The sequence below is a fragment of the Petromyzon marinus genome, chromosome 52, assembly GCF_048934315.1.
Source record: "Petromyzon marinus isolate PM22_M1 ecotype Great Lakes invasive population chromosome 52, UKy_Petmar_22M1.pri1.0, whole genome shotgun sequence".
Lineage (NCBI taxonomy): Eukaryota > Metazoa > Chordata > Hyperoartia > Petromyzontiformes > Petromyzontidae > Petromyzon > Petromyzon marinus.
In genome coordinates this window covers 6,172,366-6,198,436 of record NC_133718.1, presented here as the reverse complement: position 1 = coordinate 6,198,436, position 26,071 = coordinate 6,172,366, and the positions used below count along the sequence as shown (strand labels likewise).

The 26,071-nt window shown below is 47.5% G+C and overlaps 1 protein-coding gene across 1 annotated transcript in view; it reads left to right on the top strand.

The window, feature by feature from the left end:
• Positions 1 to 26,071, top strand: part of MAU2 (MAU2 sister chromatid cohesion factor) — a 53,783-nt gene that overhangs the window by 13,414 nt on the left and 14,298 nt on the right. Inside the window, exons 8-17 of the mRNA XM_032973746.2 lie at positions 560 to 650; positions 1,766 to 1,869; positions 3,544 to 3,621; positions 5,606 to 5,671; positions 8,577 to 8,660; positions 8,812 to 8,861; positions 13,118 to 13,195; positions 14,103 to 14,214; positions 22,265 to 22,355; positions 24,446 to 24,573. Coding sequence (XP_032829637.1) covers positions 560 to 650; positions 1,766 to 1,869; positions 3,544 to 3,621; positions 5,606 to 5,671; positions 8,577 to 8,660; positions 8,812 to 8,861; positions 13,118 to 13,195; positions 14,103 to 14,214; positions 22,265 to 22,355; positions 24,446 to 24,573 — 882 coding nt within the window. The remainder of the gene's footprint in view (positions 1 to 559; positions 651 to 1,765; positions 1,870 to 3,543; positions 3,622 to 5,605; positions 5,672 to 8,576; positions 8,661 to 8,811; positions 8,862 to 13,117; positions 13,196 to 14,102; positions 14,215 to 22,264; positions 22,356 to 24,445; positions 24,574 to 26,071) is intronic.

The window sequence follows — 26,071 nt, the reverse complement described above, 5'->3', positions numbered from 1 at the left end:
GGCATCGTCTTCATCATCAACATCGTGTTAGTCATCATCTTCATCATTGTCAACAATGTCACAATGAATAGAATTTGTATCATCATCATAGGTTTTCACTTCGAATCGCCTAAGCACAAGCAAGAGTATATAAAAATAATCATGTGATTGAACCTCTAGAACTTGGGTTTATGATGCTGATTGTAGGGACAGAGCTCTTCGCGTAGGACACATTGCAAGAACTGGCGAAGACGAGCCCCATGGCGCAGGATAGCCCATCTGGTGGCCAATCCTCGGTCCGAGGAAGGCTAGAAAATGTTCACTTTGAGATGCGTTTGATGTTTGTGAACACGGAGGTATTTTTAGCTTTTTTATTTACGAATCGCAACGAGTTTTTTTATTAGGCCATGAAGGTGAGACGTACGTTACGGTCTTCGTGGTAATGCAACATGCGCTCTGGTCTTAAATTTTACGGTGCGTTAAGAACGGATATTTCAATGTTTAAGTGTAAGTGAGACTCAGCGCTGTTGATGTGTCCCACTCACTCACTAACTCACCCGTTTTTGTCTCTCTACTGCAGGTGACGGTCATGCACTCGATGCAGGCGGGTTACCTGGAGAAAGCACAGAAGTACACGGACAAAGCGCTCATGCAGATAGAAAAGCTCAAAAGTGAGCACCCGCCTGTTTTCTATATATATATGTGTGTGTGTGGTTAAGTGGTAGTGTAGCGATTAGCGCGGTGTGCTCACGGCCAACACCAGTGACGATTATCTGAACCGGTCCCGGGCCTTCTCTATGTCGACTCGGCATAAAAGAACCTGATGCCGTTTGTAAATGTTGTTACTGGGGAGGCGAAGGCGTCGAGGCATGGTGCTGGCAACCCCACCCACTCGTGTGCTGTGCCGACCTTCATAGGCGCTGCTCGCTAACAGCGCTTGCCCCCAACAGTCTGTTAAGGCTATACGGGGGATCTTTGTCATTTTTGCAGAGCGGTGGCGCAGTGGTTAATGCACTTCGCTACAAAGTTGACAATCGGAAGTTTGATTATTGGCCACAGTTAACGTCATTGGCGAGTGATACCTGAACCAATCCTACCCCGCCCCCTTCACCAATGCACGCTGACCAGCATGGTGAAGTTGATCAAAATAACTCACGACCGACGCGCCGTGATAAGGTCTTCATGCAGCAATGAATTGACAATGGACTGGAAATTAATGATACGTACTTACCATGGCACAATAATTACTGTGCTGTCACTGTTACAGTTAAACACAGTCATCAGTAAATCATTCAATAAACATTTGTTTGATTTGCATAATGCCGGATGTTCCTTTTCATCAGAACTATCGGGCTTTTGGTGAAAATGAGCTGTTCTCTACATTGTTATTATGTAAATCATAGCAAGAATTTTTTTATTTGTAATGCACAGTTTTCATTCAGAGGGTGGGAGTGTTTTAGAGGCGCCAGAAACCACATACATGCAAAAAGAAAGCCATAACCAGCACCAACAATTTCCCAAGCTTTCTGATCCTACATCAGGATGTCTGACCAACTCCAAATCTGACCCCGCATTCATTAAAAGCCATGCAGAGTGAGACATTGTTTCGGGAAACGCGATTCTTAATTTAGTTGTTTGTCTTGGTTCTTTTGGTAAAGTCACGTGACTTTACCGAAAGAACCAAGAAGATGAATCCCTGCAGTCACGAAAGCTTTAAATCGAAATGTAGTTGTTTGCTTTATTTATTAATTTGTGACATTGATTAAAATTTCCTGTGATTCCGTAGTCCTGGACACGAGTCCCATCCTCTCCTCCTTCCAAGTGATGCTGCTGGAACACATCATCATGTGCCGTCTCGTCACGGGGCACAAGGCCTTGGCATTGCAAGAGGTATGGCCGTACGTGTGTGTTGTCGTCGCTCGCTACGAACCCGGCGACCCCGAGTTCAATTCCTGCTCACGTATGTATGTATGTTGAACTTCTTTCGCACCGTATGTAGCCAATCGTGCTAATCGGAGGTGCGAAACTAGTAAGTGCTCAATATATGCACCGGTCTCAGGCTTGACTCGGCCTTAAAATGAGCACTTGGCCCGGTGTGTAAACATCTGAACTGGGGAGACAAAGGCGTATGGACATGGTGTTGGTCATCCACCCCGTTGTGTGCCATGCCTGTCTTCATAGGTACTCACTGACAGCACTTGCCCTAACAGCCTGTCAGGCTGCACAGGGAATCTTTGGCTTTGTTTCTTGTTTGAATGTGCGGAGAGCGGTGGCCATGGTTGTCCACACTTTGCGCTACAAACCCGGGGACTTGAATGAGTCCCCAGTGTCGTGGGTAAGCCTCAGCACTGGGGATACGAAGTTGGCTAGGTGTGGTTCTAGCCACACCACCACCCCTCATGGGCTATATTATTGGTGCTCACTAACAGCACTATGGACCCTGCGGACTGAGTTTGATTCCTTCCTAACTTCATCAACCGGCACTGACGAGCGTGGTGAAGTATGGCCAAACAAACGGCGTGGGGAGGTCTTCAGCCACCAGTTGATTGACAAAGAGAACTCCAAATCATTAGTTTAGGAGTAGTGTAACTGTAAACAATGTGTTTATGCTTGTAAGTAAAACCATAATAATGAGACTCGTAAGCTGGCATTGACCTAAGGGGGCTGTGGGCTGGACAGCTGTGCACCCACCGTTCATTGAGCTGCCCATTGAGACGGCGGGGTGTTATGATTTTTTTTACATTTCCGCTGGACTACAACAAACGTAACCCTGTGACGGCCCCGTGGTGTTCCTGGATGGCTCCTGCTTGTGTTGGCAATGTGCCCCGTGCGTTCCAGCGGTTTTGGAGACTTGCCAGGGTGTTGGTAGCACAGCTAGTTTGGACTTATCTGTCTGTTCCATATTTATGGGACAGTGTTGCCCCATCGCACGCGTGGGTTTTCTGTGGGATTCTGCATTTTCCACCCACGTATAATAACGATATCAATTGGCCGATAACACCTTAATATGTAGAGGACCCCAGAGCTTGGGCATTTGTTGGTACCACCTGCTTACTGCCACCTCTGAGTCGTTCTTGCTCTTCGAGAGCAGCAAAAACCATTATACTGTGCATCTATGCTTCCGGTTTAACACGTAGGCTTTCGGCGACCAATATCATCCATAATACCCCAAAACAAAAAACCTGTTATGGATCTCTGCTTCCACCGTCTTTTACCAACTTGCACTGTCAAGCGTGGTGAAGTATAGTCAAACAATCCCCACGCCCTGTGCCGTTGTGGGGAGTCCATCACCCAGCATTGCATTGACAAAAGGGCTCTACATGTACAACTAGTCATTACTGTAACCCAGGTAGGATGGAAGAGCCATGCCCTCCTGCTGTGCGAGTCAGTAAAGTCAAAGCTGATCTAAAGTTTTTGTTTTACATTCGAAAGAAACTCCGTTGTAAAACTGTCGCTCGGCAAAGAAAACGCATTGGCCGGGCGGACGTGAAAATGTTCTTTTATTGCTCTGGTGGAACGGATGGAATTGACGCCGTCTCGTGTTGTGTTTGTGTGCGTCTGCAGATCTCGCAGGCATGCCAGCTGTGTCAGCAGTCTCCCCGGCTCTTCTCGAATCACGCCGCACAGCTGCACACGTTGCTGGTAAAAACCTCAGCCTCCCCGTTGCCACGGTGGTTGTAACATGGGGGCGAGATGTGAATTCCCTCGCCTGGTATGCAGGAGGTCATGGGTTCGATCCCGACCCTGATGCCTGTATATCTGGAGTTTGCATGTTTCTCTGTCCCCGTGGTCGCTTGGATTCTTTCTCCGGGTCCTCTGGTTTTCCCCTCCACATTTAGAATCAACATGCATTTAGAATATTTGACTGCTATAAATTTCCACATGAAAAGCCCATTTTGTTGAGCTATCATTTGTGGCCAGGTTGCTTCTGAAAAAGAGCTTTATAGCTAAGTGGTCCTTACCCGCTAAATAAAAAAACAATTTAGTTTTGGTTTAACACATCCAACCAGTAGCTTATGACATCCACGTGTGTCGTCTAGAAAATCCCGTGGCTGGCATTGATAGCTTTTGCCAAGTTGGGGCGTTCAACATTTAAGCGCATGACGCGCTTTGCCAAAAAAGAGAAGGAACAAGCTGGTGAGGGTTTACAGGGAAGTTGGACAAGTGAGGCAACTCTTTCCCTCGGCGTCTCACAGACATCCCAGTAATGCGCAGGGGGGTGTCGTTTTGAAGGTGGCTCGCTATCGCTTTGACAGGCATGGATGTTTTTTTTATGGAATAAGGCGATTGTTTGACAAATACACAAAACGGAGTGCATCATCACCATCCCAGCGCGGTATTTCTCCCTTAATGGGTTAGGTGGACAAATTAATCTAATCTGAATTACAGGCCCAATTGGTTGTATATGTATATATGTTGAACTTCCTTCGCACCGTACATCGCCAACCGTGCTAATCAGAGGCGCGAAATGTGTTACTTGAATGGCTGACGTAATATGCGCGAGTACACAGCGACTTCAGTAAATTATCCATCAGTTGTTCAATGCCCTCAAACCAAGGCACAGCTGTTAATGTTTACAACTGGAGAGGCCTAACGACGGTAACGGTTGAAATTGAGAGGTCATCAAGGATAATGCCGTTCGTCCCACCATACTTCATCGCTCGCTGCCTGCTGACAGATCCCGCAAGTTGTAGTGCAACCATGAATGAACCGATTAGTCCCACCAAAGGCAAAGATCCCCCGAATAGCCTTAACAGACTGTTGGGGCAAGTGCTGTTATTGAGCACCAATGATGGCCACCATGGCACACGAGGGAGTGGGTGGCAAGCACCACGCCCGGCCGCCTTTGTCTCCCAGTGGCGATGCATATACACCGCACCAGGTACTGATTTAAGGCTGATTCGACCTAGGGGAGGCCCAAGACCGGTTCAGATAATCGCCACTGGTGTTGGCCATGAGCAGGATTCAAACTCTGGTATCCAGTTTCGGAGCGCAGCCAGCCAACCACTCCACTACCGCTCCCCATTCCCACCACCACCACCACCTCCTACACCACCGCCCAATGCCGCTATCGGGCTTGAGGCCTTAATTTCCGGCACCGTGAACATTCTCAAACTCGCACAAAGTGTTTGGCCGCTTTGTGTGTGTGTTTTTTTCTGCTTTGTCTGCGTGAACGTTTTGTATTGCTGCTGATGGAGTGACACCTGCATGATACCGACCTACCTACATAGTCATGTTGCTGATGATTGGGCGACAGGATGGTGTAGTGTTAACATCTAGTGCCTCGACTCCGACACATTTCTATGTGCTATTTGTATGTTCTCATGTTCGGCATGGGTTTTCTTCGGGTTCTGCAGTTTCCTCCCATAGCTAATAAACATACAGTCTAGCTTTCATTGGCCAAAATCCACGTGCTGAAAAATTATACCAACAAGTTAATCAGTTGGGATCATACACAGCAACAGCGGCGAAGTCGCTCCCCCAACTGCGAAAAACTTGGCAGAACCCTCCTGAAAAAGAGAGTTGAGACTCGGTGAGGCTTTCCTGGATAGACGAGCAGAATAATAATAATGATGATAATAAAGAAATTGACACCTACACGTTGGTATTGTCGTCTCTGCTGCAGGGTCTCTACAGCGTCTCCGTAAACTGCATGGAAAGTGCAGAAGCCCAGTTCACGACAGCACTCAGGGTAAGTGAGAAATCACAGTGGCCGGAGCTGCCACCACGCGCAATGCTTTTGTCTGTCAAAGGATCGCCGGAGCTGTGCCGCTTTGAGAAGGGAGGCTCTTTGGAATTGTCTTTCAGCATTCAAATTAACCCAGGCGATCAGCCTAAGTCGTCTTCTTTTTCTTCTTTCGTATGGCGGGATAAACAACAGTTTTGAAACATGTTGGACTTAAATGCTTACACTTTTTGCAACCGATACAATGAGACAGCAGTAGATGCTACGGATAGCAGCGACACCACCACGGTGGTGAGACGTGAACTACCTCGTCTGGTATACAGGAGGCTGCGGGTTCGATCCTGACCCTGACGCATTTATATTTGGAGTTTGCATCTTCTGCCTGTGGTCGTGTAGATTTTTCTGCGGGTCCTCCGGTTTTTCCCTCCACATTTAGAAACGTGCATTTTAAGAGTATTTGGGTGCTGATGATAAGCCACTTCGTTGACCTATCATTTATGGCCAGGTCGCTTCTGAAAAATCTATATAGCTCAGTGGGCCTTAGCTGTTAAAATAAAAAAAAAAAGTTGAATCGTTGAAAATGTTGCATGGATGGTGCATTCGTCGGCAATGCGTTGGATGGTTTGGACTTCACCACTGTCGCGGTTCGGCGATTCCTTGACGTTCCATTTGTGGAATGTGTGCGCGCATCTCCCACGTTGCGTTCGAGCGTGCGGTTTAGTGAGGGGGATAGAGAAAACCCGGTACTTGGACTCTGATCGGATGCAAAGTACAGTGAGGGAAAAAAGTATTTGATCCCCTGCTGATTTTGTACGTTTGCCCACTGACAAAGAAATGATCAGTCTAGAATTTTAATGGCAGGTTTATTTGAACAGTGAGAGACAGAATAACAACAAGAAAATCCAGAAAAACGCATGTCAAAAATGTTATAAATTGATTTGCGTTTTAATGAGGGAAATAAGTACGTGACCCCTCTGCAAAACATGACTTAGTACTTGGTGGCAAAACCCTTTTTGGCAATCACAGAGGTCAGACGTTTCTTGTAGTTGGCCACCAGGTTTGCACACATCTCAGGAGGGACTTTGTCCCACTCCTCTTTGCAGATCTTCTCCAAGTCATTAAGGTTTCGAGGCTGACGTTTGGCAACTCGAACCTTCAGCTCCCTCCACAGATTTTCTATGGGATTAAGGTCTGGAGACTGGCTTGAGCCACTCCTTTGTTGCCTTGGCCGTGTGTTTTGGGTCATTGTCATGCTGGAATACCCATCCACGACCCATTTTCAATGCCCTGGCTGAGGGAAGGAGGTTCTCACCCAAGATTTGACGGTACATGGCCCTGTCCATCGTCCCTTTGATGCGGTGAAGTTGTCCTGTCACCCCCAAAGCATAATGTTTCCACCTCCATGTTTGACGGTGGGGATGGTGTTCTTGGGGTCATAGGCAGCATTCCTCTTCCTCCAAACACGGCGAGTTGAGTTGATGCAAAAGAGCTCCACTTTGGTCTCACCTGACCACAACACTTTCACCCAGTTGTCTTCTGAATCATTCAGATGTTCATTGGCAAAGTTCAGACGGGCATGTATCTGTGCTTTCTTGAGCAGGGGGACCTTGCGGGTGCTGCAGGATTTCAGTCCTTCACGGCGTAGTGTGTTACCAATTGTTGTATTGGTGACTAGTCCCAGCTGTCTTGAGATCATTGACAACATCTTCCCGTGTAGTTCTGGGCTGATTCCTCACCGTTCTCATGATCATTGCAACTCCGCAAGGTGAGATTTTGCATGGAGCCCCAGGCCGAGGGAGATTGACAGTTCTTTTGTGTTTCTTCCATTTGCGAATAATCGCACCAAATGTTGTCACCTTCTCACCTAGCTGCTTGGCAATGGTCTTGTAGCCCATTCCAGCCTTGTGTAGGTCTACAATCTTGTCCCTGACATCCTTGGAGAGCTCTTTGGTCTTGGCCATGGTGGAGAGTTTGGAATCTGATTGATTGATTGCTTCTGTGGACAGGTGTCTTTTATCCAGGTAACAAGCTGAGATTAGAAGCACTCCCTTTAAGAGTGTGCTCCTAATCTCAGCTCGTTACCTGTATAAAAGACACATGGGAGCCAGAAATCTTTCTGATTGAGAGGGGGTCAAATACTTATTTCCCTCATTAAAATGCAAATCAATTTATAACATTTTTGACATGCGTTTTTCTGGATTTTCTTGTTATTCTGTCTCTCACTGTTCAAACAAACTACCATTAAAATTATAGACTGATCATTTCTTTGTGAGTGGGCAAACGTACAAAATCAGCAGGGGATCAAATACTTTTTTTCTCTCACTGTAAGTGGGCTTGGGCAGAACAGGACACGACAAGGGGCGATGGGTTGGTGATGGTGGCTAATAAGGAAGTGACAGTCAAAGGAAGTGAATGCGCCCCGTGAGGACATCCACAACGAGGAGGGGATGGAGCGATGAGACCGGCTTGTGTGGCGCAGCGAGATGGCATGCCGCGTCGTGCGTCTGTATGGTGTTAGCTTGGAGAGGCCTTCATCCAGCAGTAGGTAATATGACGTCTCTGTGTACACTACCCTATTGTGCCACAATACATATCTGCAAGCATTTGAGGAGCGATGGGAAAGTAGCCGGCACACTGCTACAAACCAGGCAACCTCGGTTACATTCTCGGCTATGGTGAGCAATATCAGAACCGGTCCTGGGCCTCGCCATGGTCGATGCAGCCTTCAACGAGTACCTGGTGCAGTGTGTAAACATCAGAACAGGGGAGACAAAGGCGACTGGGCAAGTTTTATGGCCACACCTACCCCGTTATGTACCTTGACGGTGTTAATAAGTGCTCGCTTAATAGCGCACGCCCCAACAGTGCTTGTGACTAAATGGAGTGTCTTTGCATACGTTCGTCTTTCCAGTTGACGTCGCACCAGGAGCTGTGGACGTACATCGTAACGAACCTCGCAAGCGTCTACATCCGGGAGGGCAACCGGCACCAGGACGTGAGTGGCGTCCAGTAAAATATCACCACCTCGTCAGCCCGTTAACCTACCTGAGATGCCGTGCGTGCGTTCGCCTCCCGCCGTTGGTGCTGATGACATTCATTTGCAAGTTTCCAATTGATAAAGGAATGTCTTTTATTTTTTTTTGCAGCTGTACACGTTATTGGAAAGGATAAACCCGGACCACAACTTTCCAGTAAGGTGAGTCGAGAGTTACGAATTCAAAAAGCGCAAGTGGCTGTAACACGTGTACGTTTTTGCGGTCGCTTGTAATCCGAAATGCGGTTCTCTGGCATGAGCAGCTTGTAGGGCATTGTTTCTTCTCTCGAGCTTTCGGCAGCAGTTGAATGACAACTGAAGTTGGCTACAGGAGTGCGTGAAAAAAGCTTGAACGAAGAAATACATATTTACATATTTCCCTTTATGAACGTATGTCAAACTCCTTTCGCACTATACGTAGCTAACCGTACTAATCGGAGGCATGGGGGAAGGACGACAAACTAAACACATAGCAAACCATCATTGTCAGCACCCATCGCTAACATCACGACCCATCGTCACCACCCATCATGACCACAACGCGGCGGTAGTCGATGCGTTCCAACAAAAAGCGAAACCGCACGAGGAGACGGCTGTCTGCCGAGTAGCGTGCACGGTATACACACAGCACACACAATACAAACACAGTACGCACACAACGTCCCACGTCTTGCCGCATAGCCGCATGTAGAGTGAATTCAAACTGCAGAGTATCGCGAATTTTTGTGAAAATAGTTTAGCCAATATATACAGCGCGAAATAGCACAAACCTAACCGGCGTAGAGCGAGGGAAAGCTGTACTGCTAAAGGCGCAACGCAGCACCGAAAACTTGGATGCACAAGTGGATTTTTTGACAGCACGTGCACAGCGATTTGCCTACTTGGGAATTTTGGCTCAATTTTATCCGGACTGTGCTATCGGTGTCACGTCTTGAGACGAAGAATCCATTTGGAACTCTCAGCAGTGCAACCACACTCGCACTGGAGAATGGCCCGCTGAAATGGATATCTCAGAGCTACCTCTGAATTCCTTCGAATTGAACTCTGGTCCAATTTCTTGGGGTGATGGATCGCGACACCTAGAGGAGCATTCGAAACGACCCATTGATGGCTCAGCAACTAACTCCCGTCACTGAGAGTATTGGTCATCGCATGAGAGTCAAACCAATGTTTTACATTGTCGGAGCTCAAATTTAGCCACATTATTTGCATAACCAAGTAGGATGTGACAGATTTTTTGCTCGGTCATTGGTTTCCCAGCTGCAACCACAATCACAGCTGGTTTAAAATTCAGGATCTCAGTGGTGGGAGCTTAGTGCTGTGACCTATCAGCTACCCAGCTATATTATTGGCAATTATTGTTTTCGTTGAAAATGGCTGTCATACTCAGAGATTTGTACTATGAACAAAAAATGATCTAAGCCACCAAAAAAAACCACAATCAACCTTTGGCATATGAAAGTTTCAAATTTTCACTCTTAGTTTCTTCAGCAAACCATAGCCACTCGTATAATCTTAGTTACGATGATGAAGTTATGTTATCATGCTTAACCAGATGAGAAGCGACCCAGGGTGGTCTCAAGAGTGACCTGAATGTAACTGACATAGTTGTAGAAAAAGACAGCTGTTAAAACATTGCGGCTCAGCCGCTTTCGAAAGTTTTTTAAAAATAAATTATTTCTTGCCACGCACAATATAGAGATTGTACAAGCAAGCGTGCTCTTACAGACTAGAGTTCATTACAGCATTCAAGTGTACCTATGTCATCGTTGTGGGTCATTGTCTCTCCACTGCTGGATGATGGCCTCTCCCCATGCTATCGTAATCTGTTACTCTCTTGCGTTGCCGTAGTCCATTTCCCTCTTACACATGAGCTGGTCTCATCGCTTCATATTCTGTGCTGTTCATCCTCTTGTGGCGCGTTATCTCTTTAGTCTGCCATTCTCTCACCACTCCCATCCATCGGCCATCATCATCCCGTCTCGCGATAGTGTCCTGCCCAAGTATGCTTGGGCAGGACATCATAGCGACTGTATTTTTAACAGTCGCTATAATGTCGATTATTTGTGTGTTTTCTGGTCCACGTGCTCCTCTGTCTTGGTGTAGTCCCCAATGGCGTAGCTCTCCGTGCTTCTCTGTGCCCTTTTCAGCTTTAGTTTAACTTTCTTTGTCGGTGTCCACGATTTCCATCCACACGACATAGCAGGCCGATACACACACGTCGATAGGTGCCCTTCACAGCCTGGGCCCATCCTCGCCCGATAATCACTGTGATTTCCGCACGCTCACAAAGGGGGACCAATAATTGCACGCTTGTGGATAAAGGAGGGTGGCAATTCCCATTGCACGGATTTGCACCACCGTGTAATTAATTTTCGCAGGCGGTTGTGACGGCACGCTGACATTGATTGGAGCAGTGTAGTTCACTTTTTATAGATTTAAAAAAAAATATTTAATTCCATCCATTTGCAGAACACTAGCGTGCATTTGTTCCACTATTTAGCATGTTTTTTCTTCTACTTCTGTGTGCGCCACCTGCGCTTCAGGGGCTCATGGCAATGAGACTCCAGCTGATTCTGATCCTGCATTGCTCAGACACTCCTGGTCACTGCCCGCATGTGACCAATTAAACTACGACTGCTATTTTTATTTTACGACTTTTTATTTGACGACTGCCGTTTTTATTTTACCACCGAAGGCCCACTGAGCTATATAGTTATTTTTCAGAAGCTACCTGGCCACAAGTTATTCCTCAACAAAGTGGCTTATCACGTGGACATTTGGAGCAGCAGCCAGCTACTCCAAACACACGTTTCTAAATGTGGAGGGTAAAACCGGAGGACCCGGAGAAAAATCCACGCGACCACGGGGAGAACACGCAAACTTCAAATATACAGGCGACAGGGTCAGGATCGAATTAACGACCTGTATACCAGGCCAGGTAGTTAACATCTCGCCACCGTGGCGTCCCCAAATTGCTTGACGTCATCCAAACAAACTCACGCTGCTATCTCTCCATCGTTTCCTCGTTCTTTCCCGTCGTGGAGTTGCCCAAGAAAGGTAACCGTGCCGACATGGTCTCCTGAGTAAACTAAGGGAATTTAATATTGTTAAATGAACACGTGACCCAATAAAACGCACTGCCCTTGTAGCATTTTCATTCAAGTCACAAACTCTTGTCTTCCAACATATTTTGATGTCATATCATATATACTACGAGCAGCCCTGATAGCCCTTTAAAAAAGTTGGGCGTTTAATAATTTTTCATGTAAAGTACTGTTAGATGAAAAATGGGGAAAGAAGCTGGCAGTTGAGAACGTGTGAGTTTCCGTCACGCTAACGGGGCAGTTCCGCAAATTAGGCAGCCCTCACAGTGAACAATACACAATGGGTGTCATTTTGAAGGTAAGTTTATATCGGCTAATAAAACGTGGCTTGTTTTTTTTTAATAAGTCTCATCGTTTGATGCACGTGAAACTGAATGCACCCTCGCCATCCGAGCATTCGTGAAATTGTTTGAGTACGTCCAACTCCACGGTACTTTTAAGGGCATTTCTCCCATGTCAAGAATGATACAGTAAAACCTTGGATTGCGAGTAACTTGGTCTGCGAGTGTTTTGCACGACGAGCAAAATTTTTAAATACATTTTAATTTGATAAACGAGCGAGGTCTTGCAATACGAGTAAGTGCGTATACACTTTGTCTGCCGAGCGTTACGTGATCACAACTGATATACGACGAGTTGCCTTGATATACGAGTGCTTTGATATACGAGTGCTTTGATATACGAGTGCTTTGATATACGAGTGCTTTGGATTACAAGCACGTTTCCGGTTTTACTGTACTTCAATCTGAATCGCAAAACTAAGTGGTTGACATACTACGTCCAAGTATAAAACCACTTCAAGGTAATACTAATGATTACCCAGGTCTTTTAGAGTTTGAAATGTGTCAAGGTAGTCCTCATTTAACGTGTTCCTGAAAAGTGCCGCGTTTAGCAAACACTATTTCCGCATGACTAAGGTAACGATAAAGTTTGGCGAGATACGATGTAAGCATACAAAGTAAGATGGCAGGACAAATAACTGAGGTTACGCCGCCGCGTGACTTATCATTCCACATGCTGTATCACACCGCTCAGCAGTGCAACTCAAAAGTACTTCGCCGTCGTCCCCTCCGAAGCCGTGTTATAACGGTGCGTGTTCCGCGTTGTGCGAAAAGTGTTCCCTGGAAGAAGAAACCGCGTTCTAGTGTGAACCACCGCGCGTTAAGCGAGTACTTGCCGTACACGTCTGGAAATTGTGGAGCTGCACGCTTGTCCGCTGCAAGCGAGCTGTGTGCCAGCGTGCCCTTCCCCAGGTCATGAGCGGGGAGGTTCCAATCGATGGGTAACATCTCTGCCGACTCTTGTCCACAGCTCTCACTGTCTGCGGGCGGCAGCGTTCTACATCCGGGGTCTCCTCTCCTTCTTCCAGGGCCGATACAACGAGGCCAAGTGAGTGCCCACGCCGTCTGTTGTCTTTACACAGTTTGCTGGGCAACTCGGCCCAAAGCGTCAAGCGGCCAGCTGCAAACGGCACCCATTGTCAAATTTGCAACGGATAATAGTGTAACACGTTTCTTGAATTGAGCAAGGCGCATTGTTCAGAAATACATTTGGTAAAGAGACGATGGGGAGGAGGGAATTCCAAAGTGGAGCAGCGTCGGCAAAGAAGCGGTAAGAGAAGCGAGGTGACCTGCAGTGTGGTGGTGAGTGAGTGGGTAGGTGAGTGTGTGTACGTTGAACTTCTTTCGCACCGTATGTAGCCAACCGTGCTAATCGGAGGTGCGGGGGAAAGACAACAAACTAAACACAAAAAGCAGTTCTGAAGAGTGTTGTTGTGACCTGCAGGTGTGGTTGTTGAACAGCGTGGACGAGATTAAAAAAAAACTGTCCGCTTAAGCCGAGTCCTCAACATACGTGGCGGAATCCACGAGTGAAGTTCACAGGAACATTAATCACAGTAGTAGTTATAAAAGAGTGATAACCAGGTGACTGACCGACAGTGAGCGGCTAATATATGTAAATTTGCTCGTGCGTATTTGTCCAGAAAACTCCCCCTAGACCGCTCCACCAATGTCGGTGAATGAGGATTCGTATGAAGGTGTACGATGTTTATGCAAACGCTGTTGGAAATGTATAAATAAATATCTCTGACCCAGCTTTTACGAGCTGCATATCTGCTCTACGAAGCTGCGTGCGTCTCTTACTCCGGTGTGGGCTGTGAACCTACGACTGTAGTTAAGAGGCTGATGCTCTTTCCACGTCTCACGTGACCTGCGTTTGTGACGTTCGCCGCACGCGTTTCGTCCGATCGGCGCGTGGTAACGGTGATGACGTGCTCCCATTGCCCACCTGACAGGCGGTTTCTCAGAGAGACGTTGAAAATGTCGAACGCGGAGGATCTGAACAGACTGACGGCATGTTCTCTCGTGCTGCTGGGGCACATCTTCTACTCGCTGGGAAATCACAGAGTAAGCAGTGTGTGTGTGGCTGCACGTGCGTGTGTATGCGCGCGTGCGCGTGGCGACTGGTAGTGGAACAGTCAGCACGTTGCGCTACGTACCCGGTGAACCGGGTTCAATTCCAGTTCATGGCCAACACCAGGTCACAATTATCTGAACTGGTCCTGATGTCGACTCTGCCTCAAACGAGTACCTGGTACGATGTATAAACAGCGCCACTGGGGAGACAATGGCGGCCGGGCGTGGTGTTGGCCACCCACCCGCACATGTGCCGTGCCAGCCTTCATAGGTGCTCGCTAACAGCACTTGCCCCAACAATCTGGTAAAGGCTATGTGGAGGATCTTTGTCTTTGCATAAGTGCACACCTCAAAGTGCGCCAAACCTGGGCACAGAACGCAACCGACCATTAATTGACGAATGGCGGTCGTTGTTTGTGCCTGCGTGGGGAGTGGTGGCGTCGCGATTGGCGCGCTGCTGCGCTACGAACACGAGGTCGGGTGCATAGCGAGTGATGTAGCCAGGCCCTTGCAAGCTGATAGGAATGTGAAGTAGAGTGGCGGCTAACACTGCTGGTGCAGCTTTCGGACAGCAGAGGGCCTTCTTGAAACATGTACTGCCTCGAAATTATAACCACCGCCCAAGAAAAGATGCTTATATTTATCGCTGCACTAAAATTGGATGCTCTTTAAATCCACGCCGAGTTTAAGTGTTCTGAGAATTGGCAGCTCGTGTTCAATAGAAGTTGTAATTTGGATGCCTTTTGGGAGTTAAAATAATTATTCCGGAGGTGACGAGAAAACTGAGTCCGGGGTTCCAGTCATGTGATTAAACCGGTCTCTCAAATGATTGCTGAAAATATAATCTTAGTTTGGCTTGTCACTTAATTTGGCATAATTCTTGCTCTGAGAATTATTATTACATTTATTGGATATGAAAAAAATAAGAATAGGTTTTACCCTTTCTTGCAATACAACAGTTGTGTTAAGATGTTCAAACACCAAATAGAAACTTTTTGCAAGGAGTCATGTCTGCATTAACCACACGTACTGGTGGTGAACATGCAAACAAAAACATTCTCTGGTAATGTGTGCATTGGATTTATTGCTACGCAATTAACACTCGCAGGTCACATAAAAGTCGTGCTACCTCGGGTGAATGACGTGACGGCTGACGTGATTTCCCGAGTCGCCTATACGACAACGTCTTGCATCGTCGTTCTGACACGACGTGACGTTTAAAGCTGCTCCCACGTCAGAGTTCTAAATAAGGATCGGGGGTGGGGTGGGGGGGAGTTTAGGGGTGTCGTTGTCATCTTCTTCTCGGAGCACAATCGGAATTTAATCAGCGGCGGGGGGGGGGGGGGGGGAACAAAATAATGAATGGCGGAGGCTCGCCATGACCCGATCTTGCTGATCCTAGCTTCCAATTAAATGTGGTTCCCGTGCGAGGTGCCCTTCTCCCATGCGCCAGCTATTCCTGTCCTCCAAATTGACGCATCTCCTTTTTTGAAGGCATTTGTACGCTTTTCCCCATGCGTGAAATTTTAGCTTAGTTTTTTTTACTTACAATTTTTAAAAACAAAATGCAATTTTATCGGAGCCCCCCCGGGGAGGGGGGGAGGCGGTCGTCGGTCCTCATCTGCAAAATCTCCCAAGAGTCGTTTTTTCTCTCCGGCGCCATCGACCTTAAAACGTTCGGCTGTGTCAGGGCCAAAAGAGGTCATCGCCGGCAATACCGTCGGTGAAACCACACTGCGCCATCGCTTCCTTCCTCCTGCTAGATCCCACAGCCATTGCATAATCGGCACCCTGCTTCCAAGGTCTGCTTTTGCAGTCTTGTCACCACTATCTGATTTGAGGTTTTCCCCATGTGTTCCAAAAGTCAACATGCCCTGCCAGGACCGCTCTTTAGAATCGCATCATCATCACCCCCATCTGGCTTTTGGTCTTCCCCCGAGTCACCAACTTCTGGTTGCCACTAACATGCGTTTCTTGGTGCCTTGCCCTCCTCCACTACCCACACAACCTCCTGCCACATTTCATTCCCAACCTCAAGGTTTTTTACCCTATCTTTCATAATGCACACATGTCCCACCCATCACAACCTCCTCTTTATTGATTCCATCTCCAACACTCACTTGACACATTCTATAACGAGCTACTCATTGTCTGATGATATCTGCCATGAAGTTCCTTCTTGTTTAGTTCCCGGGTTCTCTTTTCATGTCTGACTTATACAGTAACGTGGTGATGATGTTAACACCTTAATCGATAATCTGGCACTCACAGCAAGCACAAAGAAGGAAAGTATTTTGGATATGCACAGTTTGTAATCGGGGGAATGGTGGCGCAATGGTTTGCGCACCGCTCCATGAATCTGGCGACCTGAGTTCTCGCTTCCCAGCTACGGCTGGCTGGCTGGCTAACATCATCCGTGAGTGGCATCTGGGCCATTTACACAGCCTGGGGTGCGTGCGCGTACGAGATAAAATATCTGTTTGTCTTTGCGTTGTGTCGGTTCGTTAATATCGCCGACTCCTCTGCCGCCTGACTCGGCGCCCGTCTTTAAATAGAGGGCCCCCCCCCCCGGGTGACTCGTGGTGAGCGATGTGAAAGTCGGGACGCGCATCGTACGTAACGCCGTCCCGCGCGATACAATGTCTCGTTGATGCGGGACATTGAATACGATGAGCGGAAGGGCGATTTTACGGTGCCGCGCCGGGGAGAAGGTGGGGGGGGGGTGGTGTGCAGGGGTGAAAGGAGATCCAATAATCCGATCTGCTGTGCCGCCAAATTAGTTTACCCGCGCGCATTAGCCCACTGCAATTATGCGTTGTGCGAGGCGATGTCACTCACGCTGACCACTCCTGTGACGACAGCAGCGCAGCTGGGCTCTGTTACAGGAGGAGGACAGTCTTTGCGTAAACAATCGTGTGATTATTTTTTTATATACAGTGAGGGGAAAAAAGTATTTGACCCCCTGCTGATTTTGTACGTTTGCCCACTGACAAAGAAATTATCAGACTATAATTTTAATGGTAGTTTTATTTGAACAGTTAGAGACAGAATAACAACAACAAAAATCCAGGAAAACGCATGTCAAAAATGTTATAAATTGATTTGCATTTTAATGAGGGAAATAAGTATTTGACCCCTCTGCAAAACATGACTTAGTACTTGGTGGCAAATCCCTTGTTGGCAATCACAGAGGTCAGACGTTTCTTGTAGTTGGCCACCAGGTTTGCACACATTTTGTTCCACTCCTCTTTGCAGATCTTCTCCAAGTCTTTAAGGTTTCGAGGCTGACGTTTGGCAACTCGAACCTTCAGCTCCTTCCACATACTTTCTATGGGATTAAGGTCTGGAGACTGGCTAGGCCACTCCAGGACCTTAATGTGCTTCTTCTTGAGCCACTTCTTTGTTGCCTTGGCCGTGTATTTTGGGTCATTGTCATGCTGGAATACACATCCACGACCCATTTTCAATGCCCTGGCTGAGGGAAGAAGGTTCTCACCCAAGATTTGACGGTACATGGCCCCGTCCATCGTCCCTATGATGCGGTGTAGTTGTCCTGTCCCCTTAGCAGAAAAACACCCCCAAAGCATAATGTTTCCACCTCCATGTGTGACGGTGGGGATGGTGTTCTTGGGGTCATAGGCAGCATTCCTCCTCCTCCAAACACGGCGAGTTGAGTTGATGCCAAAGAGCTCCATTTTGGTCTCACCTGACCACAACACTTTCACCCAGTTGTCCTCTGAATCATTCAGATGTTCATTGGCAAACTTCAGACGGGCATGTATATGTGCTTTCTTGAGCAGGGGTACCTTGCGGGCGCTGCAGGATTTCAGTCCTTCACGGTGTAGTGTGTTACCAATTGTTTTCTTGGTGACTATGGTCCCAGCTGCCTTGAGATCATTGACAGTTCTGGGCTGATTCCTCACCGTTCTCATGATCATTGCAACTCCATGAGGTGAGATCTTGCATGGAGCCCCAGGCCGAGGGAGATTGACAGTTATTTTGTGTTTTTTCCATTTGCGAATAATCGCACCAACTGTTGTCACCTTCTCACCAAGCTGCTTGGCAATGGTCTTGTAGCCCATTCCAGCCTTGTGTAGGTTTACAATCTTGTCCCTGACATCCTTGGAGAGCTCTTTGGTCTTGGCCATGGTGGAGAGTTTGGAATCTGATTGATTGATTGCTTCTGTGGACAGGTGTCTTTTATACAGGTAACAAGCTGAGATTAGGAGCACTCCCTTCTTTTGTTTAAAGTTCCCTTCTTTTGTTTTAAGTTTTTTTTCTAATTTGTTTTTTTTTACACTCCCTTTAAGAGTGTGCTCCTAATCTCAGCTCGTTACCTGTATAAAAGACACCTGGGAGCCAGAAATCTTTCTGATTGAGAGGGGGTCAAATTCTTATTTCCCTCATTAAAATGCAAATCAATTTATAACATTTTTGACATGCGTTTTTCTGGTTTTCTGTTGTTATTCTGTCTCTCACTGTTCAAATAAACCTACCATTAAAATTATATACTGATCATTTTTTTGTCAGTGGGCAAACGTACAAAATCAGCCCGGGATCAAATACTTTTTTCCCTCACTGTATTTTGTCTCCTTTCCTGGAATGGACTGGATGAGGGCCTCCCCCCCCTCCCACCTCGCCCCCCACACTGTGTCAATCACGGTGGGAATTATTTGACCATACTTCACCACACTGGGCGGTGTGGGTTGGTGGAGGTGGTGGACAGCCCCGGAGTTCCATCCTGTGTAGTGAGCAGCAGGGGAGAACTTGCGACCCTCTGTTGATTTGATGAATCTTGACAATTATTCAAATCCCTTAATCAATACATGCCGAGGAGCCAGCGGGGTCACGAGTCGCTGACCTCTTAGCACAGGGGGGCAGACTCTGGTATGGATGGGTCTGCTTCACTAGGCGGAACTTTGGAATTGTGCCTAAAACTCATGTCACTAACTTAAAAAAATGTTTTGATTGCTAAGCAAGCTTTTAAGTCATATCAGCCCGGGACACACATTCCTTGCATGTATCTACAAAATAACAGCGATTGTTTTTTTTTTGGCCTTTTGACTTATGCTAAGATTTAGATTTCACTTTGTTGGGCCGATTTTGGTGCGGTATTGCTCATTTTTGTACCTTTGATCCGAAAGGTGTAACTGATGGTAAGACTGCCACTCGCAAAACGTGGAAAAAGACGAACAAGGCAACTGCACAGGCTGTCGTGCAATGGTTCTCCTGCTACGATTATAGTCCCCCCCCCCCCCCCACATGGGTTGCGTGAGTTGTGCTGTGTGATTGTTATTGGGCCCACAAGTCAGCCGGGCACCACGGTGGCGAGATGTTAATGACTTTACCTGGTATATAAGAGGTCGTGGGTTTGATCCCGACCCTGACGCCTGTATGATGTTTGCATATTCTCCCCATGGTCGCGTGGATTTTTATGCCGGTCCTCCGTTTTTCGCTTCACATTTAGAAATATGCATTTTGAGTATTTGGCTGCTTCCACACGATTTACCACTTCGTTGGGCTATCATCTTTGGCCAGGTTGCTTCTGAAAAAGAGCTATTTAGCTCTGTTTGGTAAAATAAATAATAGTTTTTAATCGTTTTTAGAGTAACGCACGTGACACGCCCTCGCAAGGTCGTGAGTTTATATCTCGTGCCGAAAACAGTCGACCCACGCTATCATCTCTAATTAGTTTTTTAAAATGAATGAATACCACCTTGTGGGAAATCAACGGTTGTCCAATGGACAGGCTGGCCCTCGCCATAGGAATGTGTAATTTCCACAGCTTTCTCAGGGCCGCAAGTGGAGACGATCTCTGCCCTCATTGTGCTCACGAGGGCTGGGCGACGGTCTGACTTTGGTCCTTGAAACGGGGCGCCGATATTTGTGCATTGCAGGACGTCCACTTTGTGTATTCGTGTGTTCGATAAACGGATGGGAAAAAGAGATTACCAGCTGAGCGCATGCGATGAAATCTGATTTTTTCGAGTGGGGGGGAAATACAAAAAACATACAAGCATGCATTAATAGGAAATCTAATCAGAAAACATAACCCTGTGGTGGTTTTTCAAATTTAAATAAACTCGTTCATGCACGGCCTGCTTGATACTGATGGATTTATTTGACGATATTAATGCTCGCTGCAGACCCATGCAAGGCAGTGCAATTTCTTCTTCCTCCGTGACACCGGGTCTCTCAAGGGGAGGATTGCTATCGTTTTCCACGCTCTGTGATAAGCCAATTAGAGAGAAACCAGCGACATTTTATTGACCCGTTGAGAATTTTCACCAGAACTCTACCGCTAAACCCTGCGCCCCATTATCCAAGAATTGCTCGGGGATCTTTTGTGTCCGCAGGGTAAACTGACCTTTTATTTTATTGTTTTGCACACACGCACGCCGCAGACTAACGACCCCGACGGCACTGGCAAAACACCGCTGCGCCAGTTTTCGCGGTGGTGCCGCCGCTGTGCTCCGGTTGAGCCGCGTGCCGTTTTCGGCACAGTTGCCGGACGTTGCGCCCCACGCGACGGTTGAATTCGTTTGGCTGCGTCATCATCGTCGGGGTGGCGGAGGGCCTCGGTGACACACAAATTTTGTCGGATCATTCACTACGTGGCCTAACCCCTAACCCCCCCCCCCCCCCCAAAACAAAAACCTGTTTCTGAAATGTTGTAATGTGACGATCCGGCCTCCGTCGCTCGCTCGGGCAGCGAGTCACTTTGTCTCGACCTTTAACCTCTTGGCTCAGTGCAGTCAACACCTGAGCGTTTTTACAAGTTGAACTTTGTAATCACGGGCTAAAAAAAAACAGGCTTTATTCCGCTGTTACAAATTGTGTAGTGGTTGTTATCTAGACACAAGCCTGAGGGGCGGGGGTTCCTCCTTTTTGAGCAACGCTTAAGAAGGCTGTAATTCTGTAAACTTGACTTGAACATTAGCCAGCGGTGATTATAAGTATATTAAATATATACATTTCTGTAGTGCAGTGCGCTGGCTGTGCCTCACAGTCATGGAGCAGGATAGTAGTACGCTCGCATGCGCTGTACGAACAGTGTGTGTATGCGATTTCTAGTATTCGAAGTCCCTAGTGGCTACGTACTCGGATTGGCTTGGCATCATTACTGGTATAATTCGTCAGAAGTCCCAACACTTTATCCAGATTATGCGGTCGGCGTCACGTCACTTGACAGAATCGCAGTGCAACTCTCGGTTTTAAGAGAACAGCCCGCAGTCGTAGATGTCGTAGAACTACCTCTGAGATCCCTTCATCGAACTCCAGTCTTCACCGTAGTGGGCAGCCTGTTCCTACTCGGTGAAATTTGGCCAAATCAAGTGGAGAACCAAGTTTAATGTAACTGAATATTTATTTTCGGTGCAGTCATGGTTCAACCAGGTTGAGACCATCAATTCTCCAAACTTGAAAACCTGGTTTCTATTGTGGGCAGCTGCCTGGAGTCGAACCCAGGGGCTCTGCGCTACCGGCGTGGCACTCTGACCTCTTTAGCCTTCTGGCCACCTCGAAATTCCACGTTCTTATGGCAACTCGGCTCGCCTGAGTTCGATGGCCGCTTGCGGCCAACTCTATCGGTGACGAATATTTGAATTAAGTCGCGGGCATGCCCCAGGTCGGCTCGGCCTTGAAACCAGTTCCTGTTGCGGTGCGTCGGTCTTAGAAAATAGTGCTCCTCGCCCCCCCCCCCCTCTTTGCCGTCCCTCTTCCTCCCCTTTCTGTTAATTATGTTCTCCCTTACCCCCCCCCTCCCCCATATAAACTTTCACTTCTCTGCTAGAGCCCCACCCCCACCTGGGGCAGTGAGCCCAATCCTCGCCCCCCTTCACTAAGCCCTGCCTTGCTGATCTTGGACTTTGTTTTCCGAATTTCTGCCCCACCCCCCACCACTCCTCCTTGTTCTGTGATCGATGCTCTGTACCAGGTTCGCATTGACTTGAAAAAAAGTTAATAAATGGTGCTCACTAACAGCACTTGTCCGCAGCAGTCTGTTCAAGGCTTTAACTCGTCATTGTGCGCTGTTTTACAGGAAAGCAATAACATGGTGGTGCCGGCCATGCAGCTCGCCAGCAAAATCCCCGACGTGTCCGTGCAGCTGTGGTCATCGGCTCTGCTCAGAGGTGAGTGTGGACGGGGTGGGGGGGTGGGGGAGGGTGACACAGTGGCCGCCCTTGCCACCGTCCTCGCCACCATCCTCGCCACCATCCTCGCCTTTTGTTAACCGCATCGGTGTCACAAACGATGGCGTTGACCACGGCGCGATCGTTACCGCCCTCATTCACAACGTTGTCGTCATCGTTGGAAACGGAATTATGAAAGATGTCATCAAGCGGCAAGTATCGTCACCGTCATCATGAAAAAAATATCATCGCCGTCGCTGGCATTCACAGCATCGTCGGCGTCACTGTCGTTCACCGAAGCACCGCCGTCGTTGTATGAATGTATTGCGTGCCGGTCACCTGGTGTCCATGCGGCGCTCGTGTGACATGCCAGTGCCGCTTGCTGTCTACGTGCAGCTGTTGATGGACACTGTGCCGCTCGGCAGGATATATCGGACGTCAACAATCGTAATACAGAAAGGTTATTATTTAATGTTTTATTTTATTTTTCTACCTACGCGACTTTACCGAAAGAACCAAAGAGTACAGAAAGGTTGTCGGGCAGGCATTGCGGGTTTCCATCTCGCCATTTTAGGCTTGAGTCAATTGATTTTCAGTGGGTGCAGTGGTAGCATGACTTTGTTCATCACAATATTAATGCGGTTTCTGTGAGAGGTGTCAGGTGTCCTTGGGGGGTCAGAGCACCGAGACAGCAAGACTGAGACCCTGGCTTCAAATCCACGTTTCAGCAGCCTGTGAATAAACCGGGTTTCTCAAGTGCTTATTGTCTTAACTGACGAGTAAGCCTAATAATAGGCTTACACAGAGACCCATACGCTTACACTGAGACCTATAGACTTACCCAGGAGATCCATAGGCTCGCATAGAAACCCATAGACTTGCGTAGCTTTACGTGTGATTGGCCTGAGTATTTGAATGTAGCGTTATTTATAATCTCAACCCAGTTGCCAATGACTGCACAAAAAAAACATACAATATGTTGGTTCTGTTTTTAATTTGGCTGAACTCGAGCACTGAGAATTTAACGTTGTCTGTTTGACCTTCGGCTAACGAACACCACTTTGTAGCAGGGTGGCTGGAAATGTCATGTGGATAAGAAGTCACTCGAAGGGATCTCCAGAAGTACTATGATATCACTTTCCTCGGGCCGTTCTCCGATACGGGGTGATGCACGACTCTCATAGTTCCGAATGGACACTCGGGGTCATGACTTGATGCCTATAGCGCAATTGGAATTTAAGTGGGGGGGGGGATAGAAAATTGAAAAAGAGTTAAGAAAATGCCATTGCTCTGAGCAAATAACGTTTTTACTCAAGGTCATAATCCTGTTAGGGAGAGTTGCAATAGCTGTCATAACAGTTGATGGGCTAGCCAATGGCAGTTTAGGTGGTGGGATGTGAGAGGTGGAGAGGTGAAACTCATGCTGACCGAGAACCCCTGATGGACAGAGGTGTTGCTGGCGGTCCACTAAGGATCGCACCCAGAACGTCCCCCGAAAATTCTGTTTTGTTTGTTTCACCGTCTCAGGACTTGTGAGTGGAGACGAGCATAATTCCAGCCCAGCGCTCGGCCGAAAAGAGACGACATTTTTGTTTTTGCTGCATCCGTCGCTTTATTTTTTTTTTTATCTTTTATCGTTACGAAAGCCTTCGTTCTTGTGGAGCGACGGAATTCGGCCCAAGCGCAGGTGCAGGGCGGAATCTTAGAATCGCGAAAGATGGTGAGAGCTGGTGACGACTTGGCGAGGCCTTGGTTATTATTAATATTGTTTACGTTTTCATAAGGCGCAGCAGACCCAACAAAGGGCTTCATAGCAACGTAGAGAAAGGAAAAAAACATCTCTAGCATATCTAACAAATCATCGACAATACGTAGGTTTTTAGTTTCTTTCTAACTCGGAAAATCTCCGTGGTCGGGCGCAGAGAGCGTTCCAAATCTGAGAGCCACGGACCGAAAAGGCCCGAGCTCTGAAAGTTTTTTGCCGAAAGCGTGCCTGACAGAGGACCACGGTGCGTGAGGACACCATCCAGCAGCCAATTTATCTCGGCCCATGACGACGATGTTTCTCGTTCTGTTCCCCCCGTGCTCAGATCTGAACAAGGCGTGCGGCAACAGCTTGGAGGCGCACGAAGCATCGCAGATGCATCAGAACTTCTCGCAACAGCTCCTCAATGACCACATCGAGGCCTGCAGCTTGCCCGAGCACAACCTCATTAACGTGAGACCGTCATCGTTTACGTTTTGATTTAAAGCTTTCGTGACTGCAGTAATTCATATTCTTAGCTCTTTCGGTAAAGACAGGTTCATTGTAAGCCATCTGGCTACCATGAGAGATTCGTTCATGAGGCTATCCACATATACAAGCACAGAGACAATTTCAACCGAGAAGATGGATTCTGGCTTAGCAATCATTGGAAAGATTTGATAAACCATTTCAGGTCTTAATTGATTGTTCACGCTTACAGTGGCTTTCAGGCAGCATACATTAATTTTTCGTCTCCCCCCTCCTCTTTTCAGAACATAGATGGACTAGTCCTTCTAAATAAACTGCCAAATCGCTGCGCGTGGCGCTGACGTTTTTTAAAATAAATAAATAAATAACCACGCCGTTTAAACATAAATAAATGTATGCAAACCGACACACCTGATGACGACCGTTTGTGTTATGGTCGAAACGTGAGAATTTTTATTGTTTTATATATATTTTATTACTTTATTGTTTCCCTTCAACGTGACTTTACCGAAAGAGCTAAGAATATCGTTTACGTTGTTTGTGTTTGTGTGTACGTTGAACTTCTTTCGAACCGTGCGTAGCCAACTGCGCTAATCGGAGGTGCGAGGGGAAGGATAACAAATGCAAAAAGTAGTTCTAAAGAAATTAGTTTTCAATCAAGATTTTAAAGTGAATAGCTCCGGCGGCTTTTGAATATCGGGACGAAGAGCATTCCAGACTGCTGCAGAAGCGCATCTGGTGCGGTGACACTCTTTGTTCGATGGCTGGCCAAAAGCCGCTGCTGCGTTGATGACCAGAGTTCGCATGATGGTTTATCGTTGGAATCGTTGCAGTGATTGGTGTAATCCCTGATTGGCATAGCAATCCCATCATAACCAAATTCGGGTTGTTGGGTTCAAAATGTAGTGAGCTTACCAGTATGCCACCGCTCCATCCTACTGTTGTTGGCTCAGCCTTAAACGAGCAGTTGGTGAACATCGGCAGTGGGGAGACAAAGGCGTCCGAGCAAGCATGGTGCTCACCGCACCACTCGCTTGTATGCCATTCTGACCTTAGTTGAAACTCGTCGTCAGTACTTTCCCCGTATAATCTATAAAGGCCATGAGACACTCAGGGCAATTTCACGGCAATCATTGTCGGCAATCATCATGGTAAATGGTTCCGTACCTTGGTCTATTATTGGACGATTCGTTTCCCAAAGCTGATTGCTGCTCCCCGCTCGTGAGCAACTGAGATGGCAACTTCCAAAATAGACTTGGAGGCCCGAGGTCAAATGGTTCTCCCCAGGGTGCAGTCCCGCACACTCTTCAACCAACTCTGTTATCATTGGGCTGGACACCGCTCCATTGCTCGTATGTCGGCAATCTTCACAGTGAAATGTGTGTGCCCTGGCAGGCCACGTGACGTCATGTGTTACGACGTCACATTTGGCGTCAAGACGTCCGTCCATGTGGCCGCTAATCTGTTCCGACTTGTCTCCAGC